General features: G+C 43.9%; 1 protein-coding gene across 1 annotated transcript in view; it reads left to right on the top strand.

Annotated features, from left to right (window-relative positions):
• The window catches only part of MC5R (melanocortin 5 receptor), a 200,302-nt gene extending 176,925 nt beyond the window's left edge, over positions 1-23,377 (top strand). Inside the window, exon 3 of the mRNA XM_073676704.1 lies at positions 22,288-23,377. Coding sequence (XP_073532805.1) covers positions 22,378-23,355 — 978 coding nt within the window. The 5' untranslated portion in view covers positions 22,288-22,377 and the 3' untranslated portion in view covers positions 23,356-23,377. The remainder of the gene's footprint in view (positions 1-22,287) is intronic.
• The last annotated feature ends 2,964 nt before the right edge of the window (positions 23,378-26,341 follow it).

Raw genomic sequence — 26,341 nt, 5'->3', positions numbered from 1 at the left:
CTCCAATATCTACACCGTGCCAACTGGCAGGAATATTTAGTCTCTTGCCACCCTTCCATCACTGGCAGGAAAATTCTTCATCTTCTCCACTAGGAATTACATTTTTCTTGCTTCTTACCTGTGAACAGCAGTATTGTCATCCTTCTAACCCCTCCCTCACTGGAAGCTACATTGCCTCCCTACCTACCCCTTCTTTTGCTGGCAGCATAGTTATCTTTCTTTCCTCTCCTTTTCCCTGACAGCAGCATTCTCCCCTCCCCACTCTATCTTACTGACAGCAGCAATGTACCTATCCCCACCCCATGTATTAATAACAGACACATTCTCCCCCATTTGAAACAACAGCATCAGCATTCACTCCACCATTTCCCCAATGACAGTAACCATCAGCATTTTTAAAGAGAAAGAGAAACTAACACTACTGCTCATGTACTTAAAAGGGGTTGTATGAAATTAGAAGACGAGTCTTTCTTTAACAAACCTAGTTCTTCATGACTATTTTCATAATATCAGCTACTATTACCTTACGTTTGTCATGATTTTCATCTACAATGCATGTAAACTATGCTGTATCCATTGATTTTAAAATGGGGAGCATTAAGTTTGTCAGAAGAGTCTGGCAGTCTTTGATAGATGTCTCTAGCCTCCTGTAGCTGTACATTCAGATTGTAGTTGAAGACTGTCAGCTTTATATACCAACCAACCCAACGTTTTCCATTTTCTCTTTCTAGGCAAGGGGTTAAACTATTTTAGCAGTTGAATTTTCTCTACATTTATGATATAATGCAAACAAGCACATTTATTATAATTACAGTTTATGATTCCGCTGCACAAATATTTTTTTTCATTATGTGGAAGTGCTGTGCTTCATTATCTTATGCAGAAAGATATTTGTTTCTAATAGAGGGTAAATGAGAAATGTGGACAGAAATGGGATACACAAAATTTAAGTACTGATATTGAATAAATGCATTTCAGATATCTTGAAACTAGTGGGACATTACAGCACCACATTAATGTGGTAACGGCATTCATTTCTATGTGCTATGGCAGCAATAATGTCATGACTGCCATTTATAAATATGAGCCTAAGTAGAATATTTACAGCCTTTTTAGTGTTGTAGTCAATCACACACACAAGCACCTGACATATACAGGTGCATCTCACTAAATTAGAATATCATCAAAAAGTAAATTTATTTCAGCCATAAATATAAATATTGTTCATTACAAAAAGTGAAACTCATATATTGTATAGAGTTATTACAAACAGAGTGATCTATTTCAAGTGTTTATTTCTGTTACTGTTGATGTTTATGGCTTACAGCCAATGAAAACACAAAAGTCATTATCTCAGTAAATTAGAATACTTTATAACAACAGCTTGAAAAATGTTTTTAAAATCTGAAATGTTGGCCTTCTGAAATGTATGTTCAGTAAATGCACTCAATGCTTGGTCGGGGCTCCTTTTGCATCAATTACTGCATCAATGTGGCGTGGCATGGAGGTGATCAGCCTGTGGCACTGCTGAGTCGTTATGGAAGTCCAGGTTGCTTTGATAGCAGCCTTCAGCTCGTCTGCATTGTTGGGTCTGGTGTCTCTCATCTTCCTCTTGACAATACCCCATAGATTCTCTATGGGGTTAAAGTCAGGTGAGTTTGCTGACCAATCAAGCACATTGATACTGTTTCTTTTAAGCCAGGTATTGGTACTTTTGGCAGTGTAGACTGGTGCCAAGTCCTGCTGGAGAATGAAATTTCCATCTCCAAAAAGCTTGTCGGCAGAGGGAAGCATGTAGTGCTCTAAAATTTCCTGGTAGACGGCTGAGCTGACTTTTGTCTTGATAAAACACAGTGGACCTACACCAGCAGATGACATGGCTCCCCAAACCATCACTGATTGCGGAAACTTCACACTAGGCCTCAAGCAGCTTGGATTGTGGCCTCTCCACTATTCCTCCAGACTCTGGGACCTTGATTTCCAAATGAAATGCAAAATTTACTTTACATTTACTTAGTGTCAAAGACTGCCTTCTGGACATCTGTCAAGTCAGCAGTCTTCCCCATGATTGTGGAGCCTACTGAAACAGACTAACGAACCTTTTTAAATGCGTAGGAAGCCTTTGTAGGTGTTTTTTGTTAATTATTTTAATTTACTGAGTTTACTTTTGTGTTTTCATTGGCTGTAAGCCATAATCATCAACATTAACAGAAATAAACACTTGAAATAGATCCCTCTGTTTGTAATGACTCTATATAATATATGAGTTTCACTTTTTGTATTGAAGACCTGAAATAAATTAACTTTTGATGATATTCTAATTTAGTGAGATGCACCTGTAGGTATTGTACAGTTATTCTCAGTGGAAGTCCTATAATACGTGACACATATTGTATGGATAACTGAAATATATCACCGATCAAGTAAGCGCTTTCCATGCTCCATTTTGTGTCACCTATGTATGTTTTACCTGACAGAAAATGATTTGTTAATGCTTGATAATATAATTTTTATGCCGGATATTTATGTATAGTAGGTGCCTGCCATGCTGTAACATATTAACTCTCTTACTTTCATATTTTATGACATACTCTATGTACATCTAACTGCTTTAAATAAATAAATAAATCTGCAAGTCCAGATTTAAATGGTTAACAAAGTACAATAAATTATTATATACTGTACTGAATGTAGGCTTAGCTACTGTGTCTGAGGGATTGCGATGACAGACGATTTCCATTAGATTTGTTATACTTGCTAAGCAATACTGAATCTAACACAGTAAACATTTTCATATATCAAGATGAAGAGGAAAGTCCCATCAGCAAGCTTTGATCATTTAAACCAAGTCACCATAACATAGGCTTTTACTAATAAAAGCTAAGGAGCATATTAAATGATGAAAAGCTTCTAGAAGCCAAGTGTTACTGCTAGAAAATTAAAATAGTATTATTTACTGGTAACAAATAATCAATGGCTATTAAACATATCAGACGACAGATTCCACTAACAGAGTACGGCAGATGTCAATGCTAAAACTGTCATAAGGATTTACAATACGATAATTATGGGGGATGTTGTGCCTGATTGAATTTAAATGACCTTGAAGCCTAAATTGTCTTGCATATACCACACAAGCCAGATTGGACACAAAAAAGGTACTATGCCACTATCGTTTGTATGTATATATATATACACTGCTCAAAAAAATAAAAGGAACACTTAAACAACAGAATATAACTCCAAGTAGATCAAACTTGTGTGAATCAAACTATCCACTTAGGAAGCAACACTGATTGACAATCAATTTCACAAGCTGTTGTGCAAATGGAATAGACAATAGATGGAAATTATTGGCAATTATCAAGACACCCTCTAAAAAGGAGTGGTTCTGCAGGTGGGGACAACAGACCACATCTCAGTACCAATGCTTTCTGGCTGATCTTTTGGTCACCTTTGAATGTTGGTTGTACTTTCACACTCGTGGTAGCATGAGACGGACTCTACAACCCACAGAAGTTGCTCAGGTAGTGCAGCTCATCCAGGATGGCACATCAATGCGAGCTGTGGCAAGAAGGTTTCCTGTGACTGTCAGCATAGTGTCCAGAGGCTGGAGGCGCTACCAGGAGACAGGCCAGTACACCAGGAGACATGGAGGGGGCCGTAGGAGGGCAACAACCCTGCAACAGGACCGCTACCTCTGCCTTTGTGCAAGGAGGAATAGGAGGAGCACTGCCAGAGCCCTACAAAATGACCTCCAGCAGGCCACAAATGTGCATGTGTCTGCACAAACGGTTAGAAACTGACTCTATGAGGGTGGTTTAAGGGCCCGACGTCCACAGATGGGGGTTGTGCTCACAACCTAACACCATGCAGGACGCTTGGCATTTGCCACAGAACACCAGGATTGGCAAAGTCGCCACTGGTGCCCTGTGCTCTTCACAGATGAAAGCAGGTTCACACTGAGCACATGTGACAGACGTGACAGAATCTGGAGACGCCATGGAGAGCGATCTCCTGCTTGCAACCTCCTTCAGCATGACTGGTTTGGCAGTGGGTCAGTAATGGTGTGGGGTGGCATTTCTTTGGAGGGCCGCACAGCCCTCCATGTGCTCGCCAGAAGTAGCCTAACTGCCATTAGGTACCGAGATGGGATCCTCAGACCCCTTGTGAGACCATATGCTGGTGTGGTTGGCCCTGGGTTCCTCCTAATGCAGGACAATGCCAGACCTCATGTGGTTGGAGTGTGTCAGCAGTTCCTGCAAGATGAAGGCATTGAAGCTATGGACTGGGCCGCCCATTCCCCAGACCTGAATCCGATTGAGCACATCTGGGACATCATGTCTCGCTCCATCCACCAATGTCACATTGCACTACAGACTGTCCAGGAGTTGGCGGATGCTTTAGTCCAGGTCTGGGAGGAGATCCCACAGGAGACCATCCGCAACCTCATCAGGCGCATGCCCAGGCATTGTAGGGAGGTCATACAGGCACGTGGAGGCCACACACAATACTGAGCCTCATTTTGACTTGTTTTAAGGACAGTAGATCAAAGTTGAATCAGCCTGCAGTGTGTTTTTCCACTTTAATTTTGGGGGTGACTCCATTGGTTAATAAATTCGATTTCCATTGATGATTTTTGTGTGACTTTGTTGTCAGCACATTCAACTTTGTACAGAACAAAGTATTCAATGAGAATATTTCATTCATTCAGATCTAGGATGTGTTATTTGAGTGTTCCCTTTATTTTTTTGAGCAGTGTATATATATATATATATATATATATATATATATATATATATATATATATATATATATACACACGTATATACCCACACACATTGAAATTGCAATGTTTAACGATAGGGAAAAGTTGTGGAATTATGGAAACAGCAGGATTAATAGACATATCTGTTGTTTTCAAAGGATGAATGAATAAAAACTAATTTTTCAAAGCATCTCCACTTATTTAGTGTAAAGTATGAGCTCCATGTGCAGAAAAACACGCACTTACACACCTTGGCATGCTATGGATGAAGTTATCAAAAGCTGTTTGAAGAATCTTCTATCGTGTTGAGCATGCAAATCATCAAGATGTGCTGTTGGCAGCTTCCTTTGCAATTGCCAACCAATTACATTTCAGATGTGGTCGATATAGAGCCAAGTCCAAGACCTGCAGGCCATAGTAGCATGTTCACGCCACATTTGATGCTTACAGTAGCACAAGCAACATGCTGCCTTGTGTTGTCATGTTAAAAAATGGCTCTTGTGACACATTGGAGAAATTGACATACCACTGGTTCTACAACCAAATCAATGCAACACTGAGATGTTAGTGTACCTGAAATAAAGACTAAAGTGTCTCAGGTACCATACATTATGCCATCCCACACCATTATCCCAGGAGTGGGACCAGTGTGATGTTCCATCGTGAAGACCTCTTCATGCCATTGCCCATGTTGTCTCCAGTCTAACTTCTGGCTATCATTGCATCTAAGACAAAAGTGGGATTCATTGCTGAAGAGAATAGACCTCCATTCATTGCCAGCCTTTTGTCTCCATTGGCAACATCATGAACAGGCCTTCATTCAGCAACGTTACACTGGTCCTACTCTCAGAATTTTGGTGTGAGATGGCTTAATGTATGGTAGCCTTTATTCCAGTTTTACACGCTCTACTAGTGGGCCCTAAATAAGATGAGTGACTGTAAGCGTACCTGATATTATACTCACTGTCAGTGACAGCATAGATGCATACAGATCAATATGAACAGTTTCAGAGACACACTAACTTGGCTAACCTTTCTACCTGCTTACTGGCCCTTAAAGGGGTTTTCCCAAGAACAAAAGTTAATTTTAAAAATTGGTTGTGTCTGACCATGTATGGAACATGGTATGATCATACTACATCTCCTGGGCAGAGGGGGAGCAAAAGACAATACAGACATTATAGCAGGGGATCACAGAGGATGATTCATTTTGTGAGGTAAAATATTTCACTGCAATGTTTTTAAACAATATTTTGCCTCAGAAAATTAATCCTCTGTGATCCCCTGCTGTTATGTCTGTATTGTCTTTTGTTTCCCCCCTGCCCAGGCAATGTGGTATGTTCCGTTCACGGCCAGACACAGACAATTTTTAAAATTAACTTTTGTTTGTGGGAAAACCCCTTTAACTATGTTGCAAAGCGCAATCTCCTTGAACAGTAAGAAAGGTGCACTGAGGCTATCTGACACTCAGTTCACTGTGTACTAGGCAGATAGCAGGTAACTAATGTGATCTGAGCAGTGTCACTCAGTAACAGTGAATATGATTTTTTTTTAATACTGCCCCCTCCAGGGTGTCAACAAAATACAGGGATCCAGCAACAGACACCCAAATGAAAATCTGAATATGTATTAAAACGTCATGTTTATTAGGATTCCTTTAAAATCATGCTGTTAAAATTGTAGATCAAGGGGATTACGCGTTTCGAAGAAAAATGGCCTTAGTCATAACCATGACATGACATGGTTATGACTAAGGACATTTTTCTTCGAAACGCGTAATCCCCTGGATCAACAATTTTAACAGCATGATTTTAAAGGAATCCTAATAAACATGACGTTTTAATACATATTCAGATTTTCATTTGGATGTCTGTTGCTGAATCCCTGTTTTTTGTTGATTACCACAGCCGCTTTATCCGAGCACCATCCTGGAGTCCACACCCAAAGCCATAGGAATTCATCTAATGGTGAGCTGAAAAAACACTTTTTTTCTTTATATGCCCCCTCCAGGGTGGTATGGGAGTGCCCTAAGGCTACATCTGCCTACTCTTTTACCTAACCCTGAATGCCACGAGCATCATTTGTCAGGGTAGAGTCTGGAGGTCTAAAGGTAGTCTCATCAAAATAGGAAGCATGGAGGCCATTAAATTAATTTATAGAAAATCAGATTATACAATAATATCTCACAACCATCCCAGATACAGCATAACTGTCCTGAATTTGGAGGGCTTGTCTGCTGTCTCAGGAGGTTGGAGAAATGTCCTGACTTCAGCTCCACAGATACAGGTGCATCTCACTAAATTAGAATATCATTAAAAAGTTAATTTATTTCAGTACTTCAATACAAAAAGTGAAACTCATATATTATATAGAGTCATTACAAACAGAGTGATCTATTTCAAGTGTTTATTTCTGTTAATGTTGATGATTATGGCTTACAGCCAATGAAAACACAAAAGTCATTATCTCAGTAAATTAGAATACTTTATAACAACAGCTTGAAAAATGTTTTTAAAATCCAAAATGTTGGCCTACAGAAATGTATGTTCAGTAAATGCACTCAATACCAGCTCGGGGCTCCTTTTGCATCAATTAATGCATCAATGCGGCGTGGCATGGAGGCGATCAGCCTGTGGCACTGCTGAGGTGTTATGGAAGCCCAGGTTGCTTTGATAGCATCCTTCAGCTCGTCTGCATTGTTGGGTCTGGTGTCTCTCATCTTCCTCTTGACAATACCCCATAGATTCTGTGGCACCCCTGCGGGGGATTACCACAGGATCCATAGGTGCAGGGAGAGATGTACACTTGGGCACACACAACACCTTCCACCCCAGGTTTGAGGGGAGGAGTCAGTTTCCAGGGAGACAGCAAAAGCGGCAGTTAGTCTAGAGACGGGTGAAGGAGGAGAGAGACACAGAGAGCTGTTGGCTGAGGCCCAGTGAAGCCCTGAACTAGGAAACAGGTCTGTGTTGTGAAGTGCCCTAGAGAGAGGGATGGAGGCTAGAAGGAGAAAGAAAGAGATAAAACTATTATCTCTTTTGCTCACCCGGACACCGGAGTCCGAGATTGCTATTAATTCAGGAATAGCATAGAAAACCCAGACAGATCAGGAGGATCTACTCCCGCTGAAGAAGAAGGGGAAAGACTTGCCAAACTTGACCAAGTATAAGACCAGGGGCCCAGAAAGAGAATTGGTAGCCCCAAGGAAAGGTCCTCATTGTCAGTTGTGGAGAAGGACCCCAAAGAAAGTAAAAGGTGTCAGGTTTCAGCTTAAGGTAGGACTGATCCCAAACAACGCACACATTGTTAGAGGAGGCCTCACAAATCTCCAGAGTGAATAACTCTACCTGCACCGAAAACCTGGTTACCCTCCTGAACTGTACCTGTTACCGGACATCAGTAAAAGAAAGGTACTGAAACAAAGACTTAATGTGTGTGTGTGCCTGCTTTGACATTACTGCCTATAGCGTTCGTACAAGCCATATGCTGATCACCTCAGCAACCATACACAGCGCTGGTAACCGATTTTACCAGTTACCACAGGAGGCGTCAGGACTCAATACTACCATCATCCTCACCCCCATCCCTTTACTGACGGTCCAGGGCACGGAATCGGGAACCGACCAACCATGATCCCCACAGAAGTAACCCATCCATCCCGGTATCCGAGTACCCCTACCCCTGTTGACTGACCCAGTTCTCTATGGGGTTAAGGTCAGGCGAGTTTGCTGGCCAATCAAGCACAGTGATACTGTTGTTTTTAAACCAAGTCCTGCTGAAGAATGAAATTTCCATCTCCAAAAAGCTTGTCGACAGAGGGAAGCATGAAGTGCTCTAAAATTTCTTGGTAGCCGGCTGCCCTGACTTTGGTCTTGATAAAACACAGTGGACCTACACCAGCAGATGACATGGCTCCCCAAACCATCACTGATTATGGAAACTTCACACTAGACCTGAAGCAGCCTGGATTGTGTGCCTCTCCACTCTTCCTCCAGACTCTGGGACCTTGAATTCCAAATGAAATGCAAAATTTACTTCACATTTACTTAGTGTCCATGACTTCCTTCTGGACATCTGTCAAGTCCGCAGTCTTCCCCATGATAGTGGAGCCTACTTAAACAGACTAAAGGACATTTTTAAACACTTAGGAAGCCTTTACAGGTGTTTTTTGTTTATTATTCTAGTTTACTGAGGTATTGACTTTTGTGTTTTCATTGGCTGTAAGCCATAATCAGCAACATTAACAGAAATAAACACTTGAAATAGATCACTCTGTTTGTAATGACTCTATATAATATAGGAGTTTCACTTTTGTATTGAAGAACTGATATAAATTAACTTTTTGATGATATTCTAATTTAGTGAGATGCACCTGTGCATCTGAATATATCTGTGGAACAGGGAACCATCGCTTTACTCTTCAGTCTATTTAGAAATTGAAAATCCTGCCAGGCACTTTTGATCATCTGATATTCTTTATATAAACTGATGGAGGAGCAGGCACATGGCTGTGTAACAGAATTATGTGTGTTGTTAAAGGTAAGATGTGTGTGTATACATGTGTTGTTGTTGCTATAGCATCATAATACTGTAAGGGGCTATGTGGGCATTATACTGTGTGTGGGAGCTGTGGGGGCATCACACTGTGAGAGATTTTATTGTCGGGGTTACCATACTGTATGTGAGGCACTTTGGGTGGCATAATACTGAATGAATTGCAATTTGGGAGATATCATACAACATGTGGGGGAAGTCATACAGTAAGAGGGGCACTGTGAAGGGCATCATACTGTATGAGGCACTGTGGGAGCAACATAATACCTGGGGAGTACTGTGTGGGCATCATACCATGCATGTGGGGATAACTGTTGATTAGTGTTGAGCGAGCACTAAAATGCTCGGGTGCTCGAAGCTCGGGCCGAGCTCGCCGTGATACTCGGGTGCTCGACCCGAGCAACGAGGCCAATGTTAGTCTATGGGAGACTCGAGCATTTTTGCGGTGGCACCCCCGGCAGTCTTTTAAAAGCCTAACAAGTGCCCAAAACGATAGTGACAGTGCTCAAATGACATGGGGACAGCATGGGGATCGCCCCAGGAAGCATTTCTGACCCCCAGGTCACTGCTGTCAACAACGTGGTCAGAGGTATTAAGCCACTTTTACCGGCTCACAATAAAACGTTCAAAAACGAAAGTGAATTTTTTTCCTGTGAAATATGTTAAGGAGCATCCTTTCCAGGGTAAAGACTTGTGTATAAGTTAAAATAAATGACCAAAAACAAAAATACTCCTCCACACCTTCGGCTATGTTCACAAGTAGCATTTTTTATGTGTTTTTGCACTTTTGTATTGCTTTCAACTATGACAAATGCATTCACCGTGAAATGTCATTTTAACATTTTACAACCTTATTTGGCCATGTGCTGTGTGACACATGCATAAAGTGCTGAAAAGACAAGGGAACAGCATGGGGAAGACCCCTGGAAGCATCTCTGACTCCCAGGTCACTGTCTAAAAGTGTGCCCATCATAAGTGATCCTTACTGCATCAGAAGATGCAGACTTGCAACTATCCCCATGCAAGTTCTAGTCCCAGGGCAGTGTTCAATTGTACCTCCTCCATTCCTTGCAATACAAGCTCAAGTATGCAGCCTGCCACCCACCCACCCCCAGGCTGCAATACCATACTGCTTGCTTGCTTGAACTTGAAATTGGGCCTTTTAGGCACGTGGAGGTGGAATCTGGCCACCACGTCATGGGTGTGTTGGCGGCCTGGAATCCATACTCAGTCCCCAGCCGCCCCGCGGCCGGGTGTCCACACATGGTCCCCAGCCGCCTGGGGGCAGCCGGGTGTCCATAAATGGTCCCCAGCCGCCCCTATTTCTCCTTGGAACATCCCCCCACACACTTTTCTTAGCCCGGCCTGCTTTAGGCTGCATTGGACGAGCCCACCAGAGAAACAGACTCCTCCGGTGGGCCCTGACTTCTCCATCGGTGGAGTTGAGAGTGCCAAGGTGAGGAGCATGATGATGATGACAGAAGTTAGCATCTGCTATGTTTTCTTTTAATGCAAGTGTAAGTGTGCAGCCTGCCACCCACCCACCCCCAGACTGGAATTCCATACTGCTAGCTTGCACTTGAAAAGGGGCCTTTTAGTTTGGAGGAGGCCGAAGCTGGCCACTACCTCATGGCTGCTTCGGCAGCGAGGTATCCATACTCAGTCCCCAGCCGCCCATATTTGTCCTGGTGTGCCTTATACATAAGATTAAGCGCATATACCAAAACATTACCTGTGCCCTCCCCAGTGCATTTAGTGGGAAGGAGAGCCTATTCCGCTGTAGTGTGTGCATGCCAAACCCCTGTTCATGGTACATGCGAAGATGCCTCCCACCTTGCACCTGTCGCTGCAGACTTGCAACTATCCCCATTCAAGTCCTTGTCCCAGGGCAGTGTTCAATTGTACCTCTCCCATTCCTTGCAATGCAAGCGCAAGTATGCAGCCTGCCACCCACCCACCCCCAGGCTGCAATACCATACTGCTTGCTTGCTTGCACTTTAAATTGGGCCTTTTAGGCACGTGGAGGCGGAATCTGGCCACCACGCCATGGCTGTGTCGGCGGCCTGGTATCCATACTCAGTCCCCAGCCGCCTGGTGGCCGGGTGTCCCCGCTTGCTCCCCAGCCTCCAGGGGGTGGCCGGGTGTCCATACTCGGTCCCCAGCCACCCCTATTTGTCCCGGTAACCTTTCCCACACTGTTCTTAGCCTGGCCTGCTTTAGGGCAGTATTGGCCGAGCCCACCAGACTATCAGACTCCTCCGGTGGGCCCTGGCTTCTCCATCAGGGGAGTTGAGAGTGCCAAGGTGAGGAGCATGATGAGGATGATAGAAGTTAGCATCTGCTTTGTTTTGTTGTAATGCAAGCGCATGTATGTAGTAGCGGCTAGGCCTGAGGTGGTCAGCGTTTTGGCGCATATCCTACCTCCTCCGAGGACTGCTGGATGTTTTCCTGCTACTATCCAAGTTCTATGACTCCCGTCAAAACAAAGCTTCAGGTGATAAATGATGGATGAGGTAGTGGCAAAGGAGAAAGAGCAGGAGGAACAGGGACCATTCACATCAATATCAGGCCAGTCAACCAGATATGTCTTGTAGGATATGTTTCTGTAACAAAAGGAGCTGTTCGGCTGCACAGTTATAGGGCATACAGTGAGTGCAATGCCTACCAAAAATTTCAAGCCACTCCAATGCCCCTTGGAAATGACATGGAGGTCAGAGGGCGCTAACTAAACCTTTTTTTCCATTTATAGCAACTGGGTCTCCTGTGCACTGTTGGCCTAAGCAGTGAATGGAAGGCTTTCCAAAAATTATGAGGAACTGCAATGCCCCTTACAAGAGCCATGTGTGGCACCCCAGGGGTCTGGTCACCACAGTAATAGAGATATTACGTCGGAGCAAGTGGGAGGTTTCCTGGTCAGGATCCCTTTAACATGCAACATCCTCCTGCCCCAATCCTGGGAGGGGAGAATTCTGCCCGTATAAACTGGATCTGGGGCGGGGTTGAGTGAGTCAGAGAACAGTCAGAGTCAGAGTGAGAGCAAGGGAAAGTAACAGCAAGGAGCTCTGTAGGAGCTAGGAGCTAAAGACCAGGGGCTGGAAGCTGAGCAGAGCTCGCCCTGGCAGAAGACAATAGGAACCGGACACAGGAGTCCGAAGCTGTGAGGACTTATATATCCAGCAGCAGAAACCAGCCGGCAGGGGATTTCAGGTCCTCTGGCCATAGAAGCCCGGAGGCTCAGTCACAAGCAAGGGACCAGCACCGCCGTCGTGGAGCGGAGGCTAACAGAAGGCCCCAAGTCACCAGCCATACGGGTGAGCACTACACGGTACACTCAGGGACGTGGGCTACTTCTACCCGCTTACAGCAAGGTAGCCAGGAAGAGTGCAGACAGACGGGGAGGCCTACAACTCCACCTGGCCAGGGGAACTCCTGCTTGCTCACAGACTGACCAGGCCTCTTATGCTAGCCAGTGCTCCCGGGAGGGTCTACCTTATAATCATCAGTAACGACCATGAACTGCACTGCAAAGACTCTGAGTCATTCCTGCTGTGCTCGTGCACCATCACCCCCATCATCCACACTCACTGCCCTGAGGCTATACTCCTCCTGAGGGGAGTTATCCCATTCTATGCTGCGCACACAACACCAGCCTCAGCGGTCTGCCTCGCAGTGGTGGTACTCCCTGACCACAATCCACGGGTGGCGCAGTCGGACAATTAACCTCAAAATCTAAGAAAGACTGCCACTGGTTTGACCAGCCTGAGCCACGGGACCGGGTCACCGCCACGGAGACTACAGACCCCAGAGACCCGGCACCGGGTATCCCACACACGTGTACACATGGCCCAGGGGGCGCGTCACATGCAGTACAGTATATTACAAACATAAGTCCCATTATTGGGGAGTGGGTGTCCCATGGTATTTGCTTATGCTTTCCAAGCAAAAGCTGCCAAAAATTAGGACGGAGCAACTTGCAATGCCCCTTACAAGAGCCATGCAGTACAGCATATTACAAACATAAGTCCCATTATTGAGGAGTGGGTGTCCCATAGTATTTGCTTATGCCTTGCAAGCAGAAGCTGACAAAAGGACGGAGGAATTTGCAATGCTGGCACCCTGGTGGTATAGTGGTGGTGGAGGCTGAGGATAAGGAGAAGAAGATTAAACAGCCGAAACGAGGAAGCATATACCCATGTGTGGGTGTGAAGCGGTGCATGAGAATACACCTCCCGAAATAACACAGTGGATTTGACTTTATGTTACTCTGCTGTCATTTGGTGGTGATGAGAAGTCTGGCCCAATCCAGCCCTTGTTCATTTTGATAAGGGTCAGCTTGTCAGCATTGTCAGTTGACAGGCGAGTGCGCTTATTAGTTATAATTCCCCCAGCGGTACTAAAAACACACTCCGATAACACGCTAGCGGCAGGGCAGGCCAGGACCTCCAAGGCATACAGAGCGAGTTCATTCCAAGTGTCCAGCTTGGATACCCAATAATTAAAAGGCACAGAGGAATCACAGAGGACGCTGGTACGATCGGCAAGGTACTCCCTCACCATCTTTTGAAACTTTCCACTCCTTGTGAGATTACCCCGCGCCTCAGGGCCTGTAAGCTGGGCGGGTGTCAGAAAACTGTCCCAGAACGTTGACAGTGTTCCCCTGCCTCTGCTGGATTGGAGTTGCATCTCTCTCGCCTGTACGCCTTGGTTGGGCAACGAACTGTGACCTCTGCCGCTAGCGTGTTCAGATGGGAATTTTTTTTAGAGTTCTGCAGCAAGGGCCTTCGGGTATTGCCACATTTTTGTAGACCTCTCCACCTCAGGAATAAGAGAGTGAAAGTTCTCCTTGTAGCGGGGGTCTACAAGTGTCACCAACCAGTAATGACTGTCACCCAACATTTTGACAACGCGAGGGTCACGGTTAAGGCAGCGTAACATAAAGTCAGCCTTGCGTGCCAGACTGGTAACGGGCAAGATTTCCGTGTACTCACCAAGATGACGACTGACCATGCTCTCCTCCTCCTCCTCTTCCTCCTCCCCCCCTGTCCTCAGGCCACCCACGCTGAACCGACGGTATGACACTTGTACAGGTACTACCGTCTACAACGCATGATAGCAGCTCCTGTTCTTCCTCCTACTCCTCCTCCTCCTCTCCCTCATTGTCCCCCAATGCACGTTGGGATGAGATGAGGCTGGGCTGTGTGTAATCGCCCGCTACAGCTTCTTGATCCATCTCATCATACTCTGGCTGCAATGCCTCCTCTTTAATTCTCTGCAGAGAGCGTTGCAAAAGACAGACAAGTGGGATGCTGACATTAATGATGGCGTCATCGCCACTCACCATCTTGGTGGCCTCCTCAAAGTTTGTCAGGATGGTACATATGTCAGATATCCAGGTCCACTCCTGAGGTCTTATGTGTGGAGTCTGACCTGAATATCGACGGCCTTGTTGCAGCTGGTACTCCACAACTGCTCTCTTCTGCTCACAAATCCTTTGCAACATGTGGAGGGTAGAGTTCCAACGTGTGGGGACATCACACACCAGTCGGTGTGCCGGAAGCTGCAAATGCTGCTGAAACACAGCAAGGGCGGCGGAAGCTGTAGCCGACTTGCGAAAATGAGCTGACAGGCGGCGTACTTTCACGAGCAGATCTGGCAACCCGGGGTACGATTTAAGAAACCGCTGAACCACGAGGTTAAGCACATGAGCCAGGCATGGTACGTGTGTGATCTCACCTCGCCTCAGAGCCGCCACCAGGTTACGGCCATTGTCACACACGACCATGCCGGGATGTAGGTTCAGCGGTCTCAGCCACAGATCTGCCTGCTCTTTCACAGCTGTCCACAACTCACAAGCAGTGTTAGGTTTATCACCTAAGCTTATGAGTTTCAGCACAGCCTGTTGCCGCTTGGCAGAGGCAGTACTGCAATGCTTCCAGCTTGTAACTGATGTGGTGATATCTGAGATGGAGGCTGAACATGAGGAGGAGGAGGAGGAGGAGGATGCGCAGGAGCTGTACACTGTGGGGGCAACTCTGACTGACATAGGGCCCGCAATCCTCGGTGTGGGGAGGATGTGTTCCGTCCCAAGGTCCGACTGGGTCCCGGCTTCCACTATGTTTACCCAGTGTGCCGTCAGAGAGATGTACCGTCCCTGGCCACAAGCACTTGTCCACGTGTCCGTTGTTAGGTGGACTCTCCCAGTAACTGCGTTGTTGAGGGCACGGCAGATGCTTTGGGACACGTGCTTGTGTAGTGCGGGGATGGTACACCGGGCAAAATAGTGTCGGCTGGGGACCGAGTACCGAGGGACAGCCACCGCCATAAGATTGCGGAAGGATTCCGTCTCCACCAGCCTAAAAGGCAGCATTTTCCAATGCAAGCAGTCGTGAAATGTGCGAATTTAGGACTGTGGCCTGTGGGGCGTTAGCTGCGAATTTCCGCTTTCGTTCAAAGGTCTGGGATATGGACAATTGAACGCTGCGGTGGGACGTGGACGTGGACGTTGATGCTGTTTCTTGAGAAACTGCCATAACAAGTGAAGACTGAGAGGAGGGGGCATCTTTACATGCAGTATGGACAGGGGATTGCCTTGCACACACAACAGGGGGTTCTATTGCACGCACAACAGTGGAAGAAGCAGTGGTGACACCCACTGACACTGGTCGTGGACCCTGGGTTTCGCCCCACAAAGTCGGGTGCTTTGCTGCCATGTGCCTGATCATGCTGGTGGTGGTCAGGCTGGTAGTTTTGTCACCCCTGCTGATACTGGCGTGGCAGGTGGAACATATGGCCTTTTTGGGGTTATCAGCAGAGTCTTGAAAAAAATTCCAGACTCTGGAAGACCTACCGCTTGTACTGGCAACGTCCCTCGTGTTGGTGTTACGGGGAACGGTTGCCTGCCTTCTGTCTGCGGCCACCACACTGCTTCTTCCTGCCTGTTGGGGTACTCTGCCTCCCTCCCCCTGTGTGCTGCTGGCCTCACTCTGCATGTCCTCCTTCCACGTTGGGTCAGTTACTAGATCATCCACCACCTCCTCCTCTTCCACTTGCGTACCACGATCCTCCTCCTCACTTCCTGGCAATTGTGTCTCGTCATCGTCCACCTCTTGTGACAGATTGCCAACGTCAACTTCCTGTGGCCGTGGCTGTTCAAATATTTGGGCATCGCAACATGGGATCTCCTCTTCCACCACTTCAAGCGTATCAGGCGAGGGGCCCAAATATGGAAATGGACCATTGAACAGCTCTTCAGAGTATCCAAGTGTGGGATCACTTGCTGTCTGACGACTCTCGGCATGGTGGGAGGAAGGAGCATCAGGGTGAGGAGGAGTATGCGGTCGAGACTCATGGCTACTAAGAGTTGACCGTGTGGAAGACAGACCGGAGGTGGTGGTGCCCAGGTAACTGGAAGTATTATCTGCTATCCAATTAATAACCTGTTCACACTGATCAGTTCTCAATACTGGTGTTGTTCTGTGCTTCCCTAATAATTCGGTCAAGAAGTGGGAGCGAGAAGATGTGGCTGTTGGTTGTGGCACATTTTCACCTTGGCCACGGCCCCGTCCTCTGCACGAACCATCACCAGAACGTCCACTTCCACGTCCCTTGCCACGCGCCTTGCCCATTGTAAATGAAGTAAAATAGCTTACACTTGCACTATCAGTGGAAAAAGGGTAATAAAGAGTAGATTAGAACCGTGGAAGAGGAAAACCACAGTTATTGTTTACTGGGGTATACCACACTTTTTTAAATAGAGATATTTGCGGCTGAACAGTGAGCGACACACTCAAACTGCTTTTTTTTTTGATACCAAAGGCCCAAAACTGGATAGTACAGCGATTTGACCCGTGGAACTGCGAAACCACACTGGGATGTCGGGCCTACACAAGACTATTTTCAACAGATATATTTTTGTGTCACAACAGTCAGGAGACACTACGGTTTTTCTTTACGGAAAAAACTACCAAAAGCTGAATAATAGAGATTTTTTACCGTGGGATGGCAAAACCATAGTTATTGTTTACTGGGGTATACCACACTTTTTTAAATAGAGATATTTGCGGCTGAACAGTGAGCGACACACTCAAACTGCTTTTTTTTTAGATACCAAAGGCCCAAAACTGGATAGTACAGCGATTTGACCCGTGGAACTGCGAAACCACACTGGGAAGTTGGGCCTACACAAGACTATTTTCAACAGATATATTTTTGTGTCACAACAGTCAGGAGACACTACTGTTTTTGTTTACGGAAAAAACTACCAAAAGCTGAATAATAGAGATTTTTTACCGTGGGATGGCAAAACCACAGTTATTGTTTACTGGGGTATACCACACTTTTTTAAATAGAGATATTTGCGGCTGAACAGTGAGCGACACACTCAAACTGCTTTTTTTTAGATACCAAAGGCCCAAAACTGGATAGTACAGCGATTTGACCCGTGGAACTGCGAAACCACACTGGGAAGTCGGGCCTACACAAAACTATTTTCAACAGATATAGTTTTGTGTCACAACAGTCAGGAGACACTACTGTTTTTCTTTACGGAAAAAACTACCAAAAGTTGAATAATAGAGATTTTTTACCGTGGGATGGCAAAACCACAGTTATTGTTTACTGGGGTATACCACACTTTTTTAAATAGAGATATTTGCGGCTGAACAGTGAGTGACACACTCAAACTGCTTTTTATTTAGATACCAAAGGCCCAAAACTGGATAGTACAGCGATTTGACCCGTGGAACTGCGAAACCACACTAGGATGTCGGGCCTACACAAGACTATTTTCAACAGATATATTTTTGTGTCACAACAGTCAGGAGACACTACTGTTTTTCTTTACGGAAAAAGCTACCAAAAGCTGAATAATAGAGATTTTTTACCGTGCGATGGCAAAACCACAGTTATTGTTTACTGGGGTTTACCACACTTTTTTAAATAGAGATATTTGCGGCTGAACAGTGAGCGACACACTCAAACTGCTTTTTTTTTAGATACCAAAGGCCCAAAACTGGATAGTACAGCGATTTGACCCGTGGAACTGCGAAACCACACTGGGATGTCGGGCCTACACAAGACTATTTTCAACAGATATATTTTTGTGTCACAACAGTCAGGAGACACTACTGTTTTTCTTTACGGAAAAAACTACCAAAATCTGAATAATAGAGATTTTTTACCGTGGGATGGCAAAACCACAGTTATTGTTTACTGGGGTATACCACACTTTTTTAAATAAAGATATTTGCCTCTGAACAGTGAGCGACACACTCAAACTGTTTTTTTTTTTTAGATACAAATGGCCCAAAATGGATAATACAGAGGTTTGAACCGTGGAAGTGCAAAACAACACTTCTGTTTCTCTAGCCTACACCAGACTATTTTCAACAGTTATAGTTGTGTCTGAAAAATCAGAGACACGCTTTTTTTTTTTGGGGGGGGGGGGGGGAGACACCAAAATGTTAATAAGACGGGTATTTGTACAGTGTGAAGGAGGAAAAAAAAGGAGGATTTAGATGAAAAAAAGAGGATTTTTCCTGGCCCCCGACACCTGGTGCTAAGTCCAGCAATTTCAGCAACAGGAGCACACAGGACTGTAATGCAGCGTTTGCTGGTATAACCACTGTGTCTCCTATACAGCCTGCCTGCCTGGTATCTCGGATGGATATTAGTCCTGAAAAGGACTGTTTGTTTGTTCTGGCAGCCTTTACAGACCCTACACTAACTATTTCGCAGTTTATATCTCTCCCTAAATCAGCAGCGCTGTCCCTACACTGTCTAATCAAGAGCGACTGTGTCCAAGATGGCGGCGCCCCGTTTTAAATACTCGAGGTGACGCTGTGCGGCCAGCCAATCACTGTAATGCCCACAACCAACATGGCTGCAGTATTACAATGACTGGCTCGCTATCCCTGCATGTTCATTGGCTCTGTAAAGAGCGCCAAACATGCAGGGCGGAGACCCGAGCTCCCGCCCGAGTTAGCCGGAAATGTTCGGTGCTCGCCGAACATCCCGAGTAGCGTGATGCTCGGGCGAGTACCGAGCAGTGTCGAGCATGTTCGCTCAACACTACTGTTGATGCATCATACTGTATGGGGGGCACTGTTGGGGCGGCATGCTGTATGGGGAGTACTATGGAGGGATTCAAACCATGTGTGGAAAATGTACCGTGGAGGGGTGGAATGTACAGTCATGACCAAAAATGTTGAGACTGGCCAAAATTTTGATTTACACATTTAGCTGCTTCAGTGTTTTTAGATCTTCTAGTTGGGATGTTTCTATGGTATAATGAATTACAATTATCAGCATTTCTTACGTTTTTAAACTTTTATTGATAAATGCAAAGACACAGTATTTACAATGAAGATCCTTATTTTTCAAGACTTCTTCTATTCACCCTGGCATGCTGGATATCAGATTCTGGACAAAATTCTGACGGATGGCAACCCATTCTTGTTGTTATGACTACCAAAGCATATTAACACAGATAACATACAAACCAGGAAGACAAATACCTGAACCTGACAGATCCCTTTTCAGACAATAGAAAAATCCCTTCTCTGACCCTTGTCTGTCCCCGCTTGACCGCAGAGGTAGGCATCCTAAAATAACACAATGGCGCCCCCACTCGACGACTGCTTACCCTGAATGTCCTTAGCACATCCTAGGATTGCTAGAATAGCAGTTCACTAAGAAACAAATGAATCACACACAAAGCAACTTTAACCAACACAAACTACAGCAAGGTGAATGAATCGAACAAAGACTATCATCAGCAGGAAACTCCAGTATCGGAAGATATTTAAAGCTGCACCCGAAAAGTGATTGAACAGACAAACGGAGTACACGAAAAACACCTGTTACCCAAAATTGACAGAAACAAAGATAACTGAACTAAAACAACTGAAGAAAAGGTGAATCTGCTGTGGCTCAGCAGAAAGAGATACCTACCACAGAACACAGAATCAATAGTTAAACTCCAGAGGCATGACACTTGTCTAATCAGTGAGAGTTTGTCACAATTTCAGTGATTTTGTTTGTACACCAAGTTTTTGAGAATTGACCATTGGGTTTCAATGTGATTGAGATCTGGGGAGTTTTCCTGGCTATTGACCCAACCTTTCAATGATTTGTTAACCAACTCAGTTATCACTTTTGACTTGTGACATGATGCTCCAACATGCTGGCAAAAGTTCATCACCAAATTGCTCCTAGATCATTGGGAGAAACTGCTCTTGGAGAATGTTTAGATATTTTTCTTTTTTTTATATCAGTGTTCTCAAGCAAAATTATGAGTGAGCCCACTCTTTTACATGAAAGGCAACCCCCCCTAATGAATGATCTCAGGAAACTTTATTGTTGGCATGAAACAGGACTCATGGTAGCTCACTTTTCTTCTCTGGAAAATCGTTTTTCAAGATCTACCAAACAGACTGAAAAAGGCTTCCACAGAGAAAATAACTTTACTCCAGTCCTCTACAGTCCAATCCCTGTACTTCTTGCATAATGTCGGTTTGTACTTGATGTTTTTCTTAGAGAAAAGTAGCTTCTTTGCTGCCTTTTTTGACATCAGGCTAGCCTCTAAAAGCCTTTACAATGTGCAGATGCATTGATACCTGCCTGCTGCCATTCCCGTGCAAGCGCTGTACTGATGTTGAACATATACTATAGCTGAATCAACTTTATGAGCTGGTCATGGTACTCGATGGGCTTTCTTGGATGCCCCTGTGTAGGGGAATTAACTATGGGGACATCATACTGTATGTGGAGGAGTATACTGTGTGTGGGGAAATATACTGAGGGTACATCATAGTGTGTGTGGGGTAATGTACTGTGGGGATAGAATACTGTGTGTGAAGGAATGTACTATGGCGATATCATACTGTATGTGGGGGAGTAAACTGAAGAGACATCATACTGTGTATGGGGAAAAGTTTTATGGGGACATCATACTGTGTGTGGGTGAATGTACTAAGAGGATATGATGCTGTTTGTAGGGTAAATGTACTTTGGGGGTGTCATATTATTTAGGGAAAATGTACTGTGGGGACTTCTTACTGTGTGTGTGGGAATGTACTGTAGGGACATCATGCTATGTGAGGAGGTATGTATTGTTGGGATATCATACTTTGTAGGGAAATGTACTGAAGGGACATCATATTGTGTGTGTATTGGAATGTATTTTGGGGACATCATAATGTTCATGAAGGGATGTAGTGTGTGGATATTTTACTTTGCATGGTGGAAACTGTCCAGCATCATATTGTGTAAGGGGAATGTAATGTGGGGACATCATGTAATGTGTGTGAAGTGGAGGTGTACTGTTGGGACATCATACTGTGTGTGGGGAAACGTTTTTTAAGCCATCATACTATGTGTAGGGGAATGTGCTGAAGCGGCATCATACTGTGTGCATGGGAATGTACTGTGAAGGCATCATACTGTGTGTGGGGGATGCACTGTAGTTGAATCATATTGTGCATGGGGAATCTACTGTGGAGGCATCATATCATGTGTATTATAGAGGCTTCATACTATGTGTGAGGGTATTATTAGGACCATAAAAGTTGTACTATACTGTGTTGAAACATGAATAGAATTCACTACGAACAATATGTTGTGTGTTGGTGCAAATAAGGGACTCAGTGATGGTTTGGTCCCTCTTTCTTATCTTTCAAAGTTGGGTGGGATGTAATTCATCCTCATTGATCGGACATTTAGGACGTTGGTTGATGGCCCTAAGGAGAACTTAAGCGGGTGCTATAATAATTGTCATCTAGCTATCCCTGACACATGTAAAGAAAAGTTTCATTTTATCAACACTTCAGTTTCACTTGAAAATGATGTGCTAGTGACAGTCTTAAAAATTGAACTGAATTTAAGCACAATATCTGAATTGTATAAGAGTGAGTGTAAAAAGTAAGGTAAATGGGCACGTTGTATTAATATATATGTTTTTTTTTCAGCATATTACAACACTTGTGACAATGGGTTCTGACTATAAAGATCACTGCAGTCCAACTTTCTGAAGAAAAGACCTCCACTTTGTTTTAGTGATGAACTCATCATTGCATCCACGTATACTGGAACTTAATATAAGCAACTTGGATGGTAACAATACGGTGCCAACAAGCAAGACTAAATTATCATCATGTGATCAAGTGGTAATAGCTGCTGAGGTATTTTTAACCCTTGGCATTGTAAGTCTCCTTGAAAACATCTTAGTAATCTCTGCCATTATTAAAAACAAGAATCTGCATTCACCTATGTATTTCTTTGTGTGTAGCTTAGCTGTGGCTGATATGTTAGTTAGTGTGTCTAATGCATGGGAGACAATCACCATAAATCTCATCAACAATAAACATCTAGTCATGGAAGATGCCTTTGTACGTCATATTGACAATGTTTTTGATTCAATGATCTGCATTTCAGTGGTGGCTTCCATGTGCAGCTTACTTGCCATAGCAGTGGATAGATATATCACCATCTTTTATGCGTTAAGGTACCATAACATCATGACAGTGAAGAGAGCTGGAGCCATTATTGCTTGTATTTGGACATTCTGTACAGGATGTGGTATTATATTTATTCTCTACTATGAATCAACTTATGTAATAATATGTCTTATAACCATGTTTTTCACCATGCTTTTCCTTATGGTATCTTTGTATATTCATATGTTCTTGCTGGCACGCACTCATGTTAAGAGGATAGCTGCTCTGCCAGGCTATAACTCTGTCCACCAGAGAACAAGTATGAAGGGCGCCATTACTCTAACTATATTAATAGGTATATTTATTGTATGCTGGGCACCATTCTTTCTCCACCTAATTCTCATGATTTCATGTCCACAGAACCTTTCTTGTGTGTGTTTTATGTCTCATTTTAATATGTACCTCATTCTTATAATGTGCAATTCTGTCATCGATCCGCTGATATACGCATTTCGCAGCCAAGAAATGCGAAAAACATTCAAGGAAATCATTTGTTGCTGCAATCTGCGAATAACCTGTGAACTGCCTAGCAAATATTAATAATAAAATCCTGAAACCATCATGCTTCTCATTTTATTTGTAGTGGCCTATTTTCACAATATTTGTATGGCTTTCTTAGCTTGCGTGGAGGTGATACAAGTGGGCATCAAATTGCTTATAAAAAAAAATGAAATGCTTCATTTCAAAATGTTCTAAAAGCTATAATTTATACAACTGAAATAAATAACCAATCTGATAATTATAGTTTCATATAATAAATGGAAATAGTCACATGAAGTTGTATACTCCCAAAAGTACTGTGTATAAATATAATTTTAAATGTGAAAAAATTAGAAAAAGAAAATAAAACATTTATTATAACCTAAGGATCTTAAGTTTGGAATATAGTGCAAAAGCTATATTTAAATATTTTGATGATATGTGGTTTTCATATTAGAACATAGCAAAATAAAATCTGGTCCTTTAAAATGTCATATTTTGTGAGGTATTTGATGCTTGTGTACATTTCACATCAGCAGTACAATTTATCACTCTAAAACACAATAGGATGGCAACAAGTAGATGTGTTGGTGGAATAGCTGCGCAATAGCAGTGGTAGTGGCAGAAGCCACACATTAGAGAATTAGGATGGGGCTGGCAAGGAGATGTCTGGCAATATAGGGCCAGCAATAGCAGGCCCAGCAACAGCAGTACAATTTATCACTGTAAAACACAATGAGCTGGCAGCCAGGAGAAGTGTGGCTGGCTTGGTAATGCTGTGGCAGTGGCAGACGTCACACACTAGAATATTAGGACAATGCAGGCAAAGTGCATGTCTGGTAGCAAAGCAAAGACAGCCCCAGCAACAGCAGTACTAAAGTATAGATAACATGATGGACAGGGAATAAGCTGAGTGTGGGACACTAGCAGTAGTGGCAGCAAAATGATTTAGTAGAAGACAGACTACAGACAGTCAGGCAAGTACATGGTACTGCTAATTTATTCACTGGCATTAACCAAAGGTAAATGAAAGTCTACGATGATCTATGACTAATTAAATTTGACAAATGTAACATTTCCTCGCTTGTGGAAGATAATCTGGTCCCAATTGGATGTGACAAAGCAACCAGCCATGTTGAATACCTTGATATTACACTCATGGTTGAACCTGATAGTATGCAGAAAACAAACTAGGCTAGACCCTCCATATACACCTGGAGCTCCTCATCCTTCTCCCTGTCCTCCAAATCTTGCTGAATGTAACATGAACTTTGAATGTCCCCAACAGACATTGCACAGAGATGAACATATGAAAGTTGCTGTTCATCCTTTCTTGCCTTCTGTTTAATGTTTTTTTTCAATTTTAAATATGAAGGATATGACATCGTTGATCCCCACTTGTCCTGAATGACAAATTTGATCGCCTCTTCAGAGGGCTTCTGTAGGCAACATGCACACCTCATCTGTTGCCGATGGTAGACCTCAAAGTAACTCATGCTGTAATTTGGCTTCTGGATGATATATTCTATAACTTCTTTACATTGCTCATGCAGACGCTACAAGAAATGCAAATCATCAGGTGCTCTGGCAGACCGCTCCATTTTTGCGAAGCCAGGATGGTGTGTTTTGCCATGGTGGTTGAAATGTGCTGACACTTCCCTTGCCATAGCCATCACTCTCTTCAAGGGGTATATATATATATATATATATATATATATATATATATATGTACATATATATATAAATGTATATACTGTACAGACCAAAAGTTTGGACACACCTTCTCATTTAAAGATTCTTCTGTATTTTCATGACTTTGAAAAATGTACATTCACACTAAAGGCATCAAAACTATGAATTAACACATGTGGAATTATATACTTAACAAAAAAGTGTGAAACAGCTGAAAATATGTCTTATATTGTAGGTTCTTCAAAGTAGCCACCTTTTGCTTTGATGACTGCTTTGCACACTCTTGGCATTCTCTTGATGGGCTTCAAGAGGTAGTCACCGGAAATGGTTTTCACTTCACTGGTGTGCCCTGTCAGGTTTAATAAGTAGGATTTCTTGCCTTATAAAAGGGGTTGGGACCATCAGTTGTGTTGTGCAGAAGTCAGGTGGATACACAGCTGATAGTCCTACTGAATAGACTGTTAGCTGCTTTTTTCTTGCCATATTACAAATTCTAAGTAAAGAAAAACGAGAGGCCATCATTACTTTAAGAAATCAAGGTCAGTCAGTGCGAAAAATTGGGCAAACTTTGAATGTATCCCTAAGTGCAGTTGCAAAAACCATCAAGCGCTACAAAGAAACTGGCTCACATGAGGACCGCCCCAGGAAAGGAAGACCAAGAGTCACCTCTGCTTCTGAGGATAAGTTTATCCGAGTCACCAGCCACAGAAATCGCAGGTTAACAGCAGCTCAGATTAGAGACCAGGTCAATGCCACACAGAGTTCTAGCAGCAGACACATCTCTACAACAACTGTTAAGAGGAGACTTTGTGCAGCAGGCCTTCATGGTAAAATAGCTGCAAGGAAACCACTGCTAAGGACAGGCAACAAGCAGAAGAGACTTGTTTGGGCTAAAGAACACAAGGAATGGACATTAGACCAGTAGAAATCTGTGCGTTGGTCTGATGAGTCCAAATTTGAGATCTTTGGTTCCAACCACCGTGTCTTGCTGCGACGCAGAAAAGGTGAACGGATGGACTCTACATGCCTGGTTCCCACCGTGAAGCATGGAGGAGGAGGTGTGATGGTGTGGGGGTGCTTTGCTGGTGACACTGTTGGGGATTTATTCAAAATTGAAGGCATACTGAACCTGCATGGCTACGACAGCATCTTGCAGTGGCATGCTATTCCATCCGGTTTGCGTTTAGTTGGACCATCATTTATTTTTCAACAGGACAATGACCCCAAACACACCTCCAGGCTGTGTAAGGGCTATTTGACCAAGAAGGAGACTGATGGGATGCTACGCAAGATGACCTTGCCTCCACAGTCACTGGACCTGAACCCAATCGAGATGGTTTGGGGTGAGCTGGAC

Source organism: Phyllobates terribilis, unplaced genomic scaffold (genome assembly GCF_046119375.1).
Source record: "Phyllobates terribilis strain yellow unplaced genomic scaffold, ASM4611937v1 Scaffold_4__5_contigs__length_816908805, whole genome shotgun sequence".
NCBI classification, from domain to species: domain Eukaryota; kingdom Metazoa; phylum Chordata; class Amphibia; order Anura; family Dendrobatidae; genus Phyllobates; species Phyllobates terribilis.
This window is presented reverse-complemented; position numbering and strand designations above follow the sequence as displayed.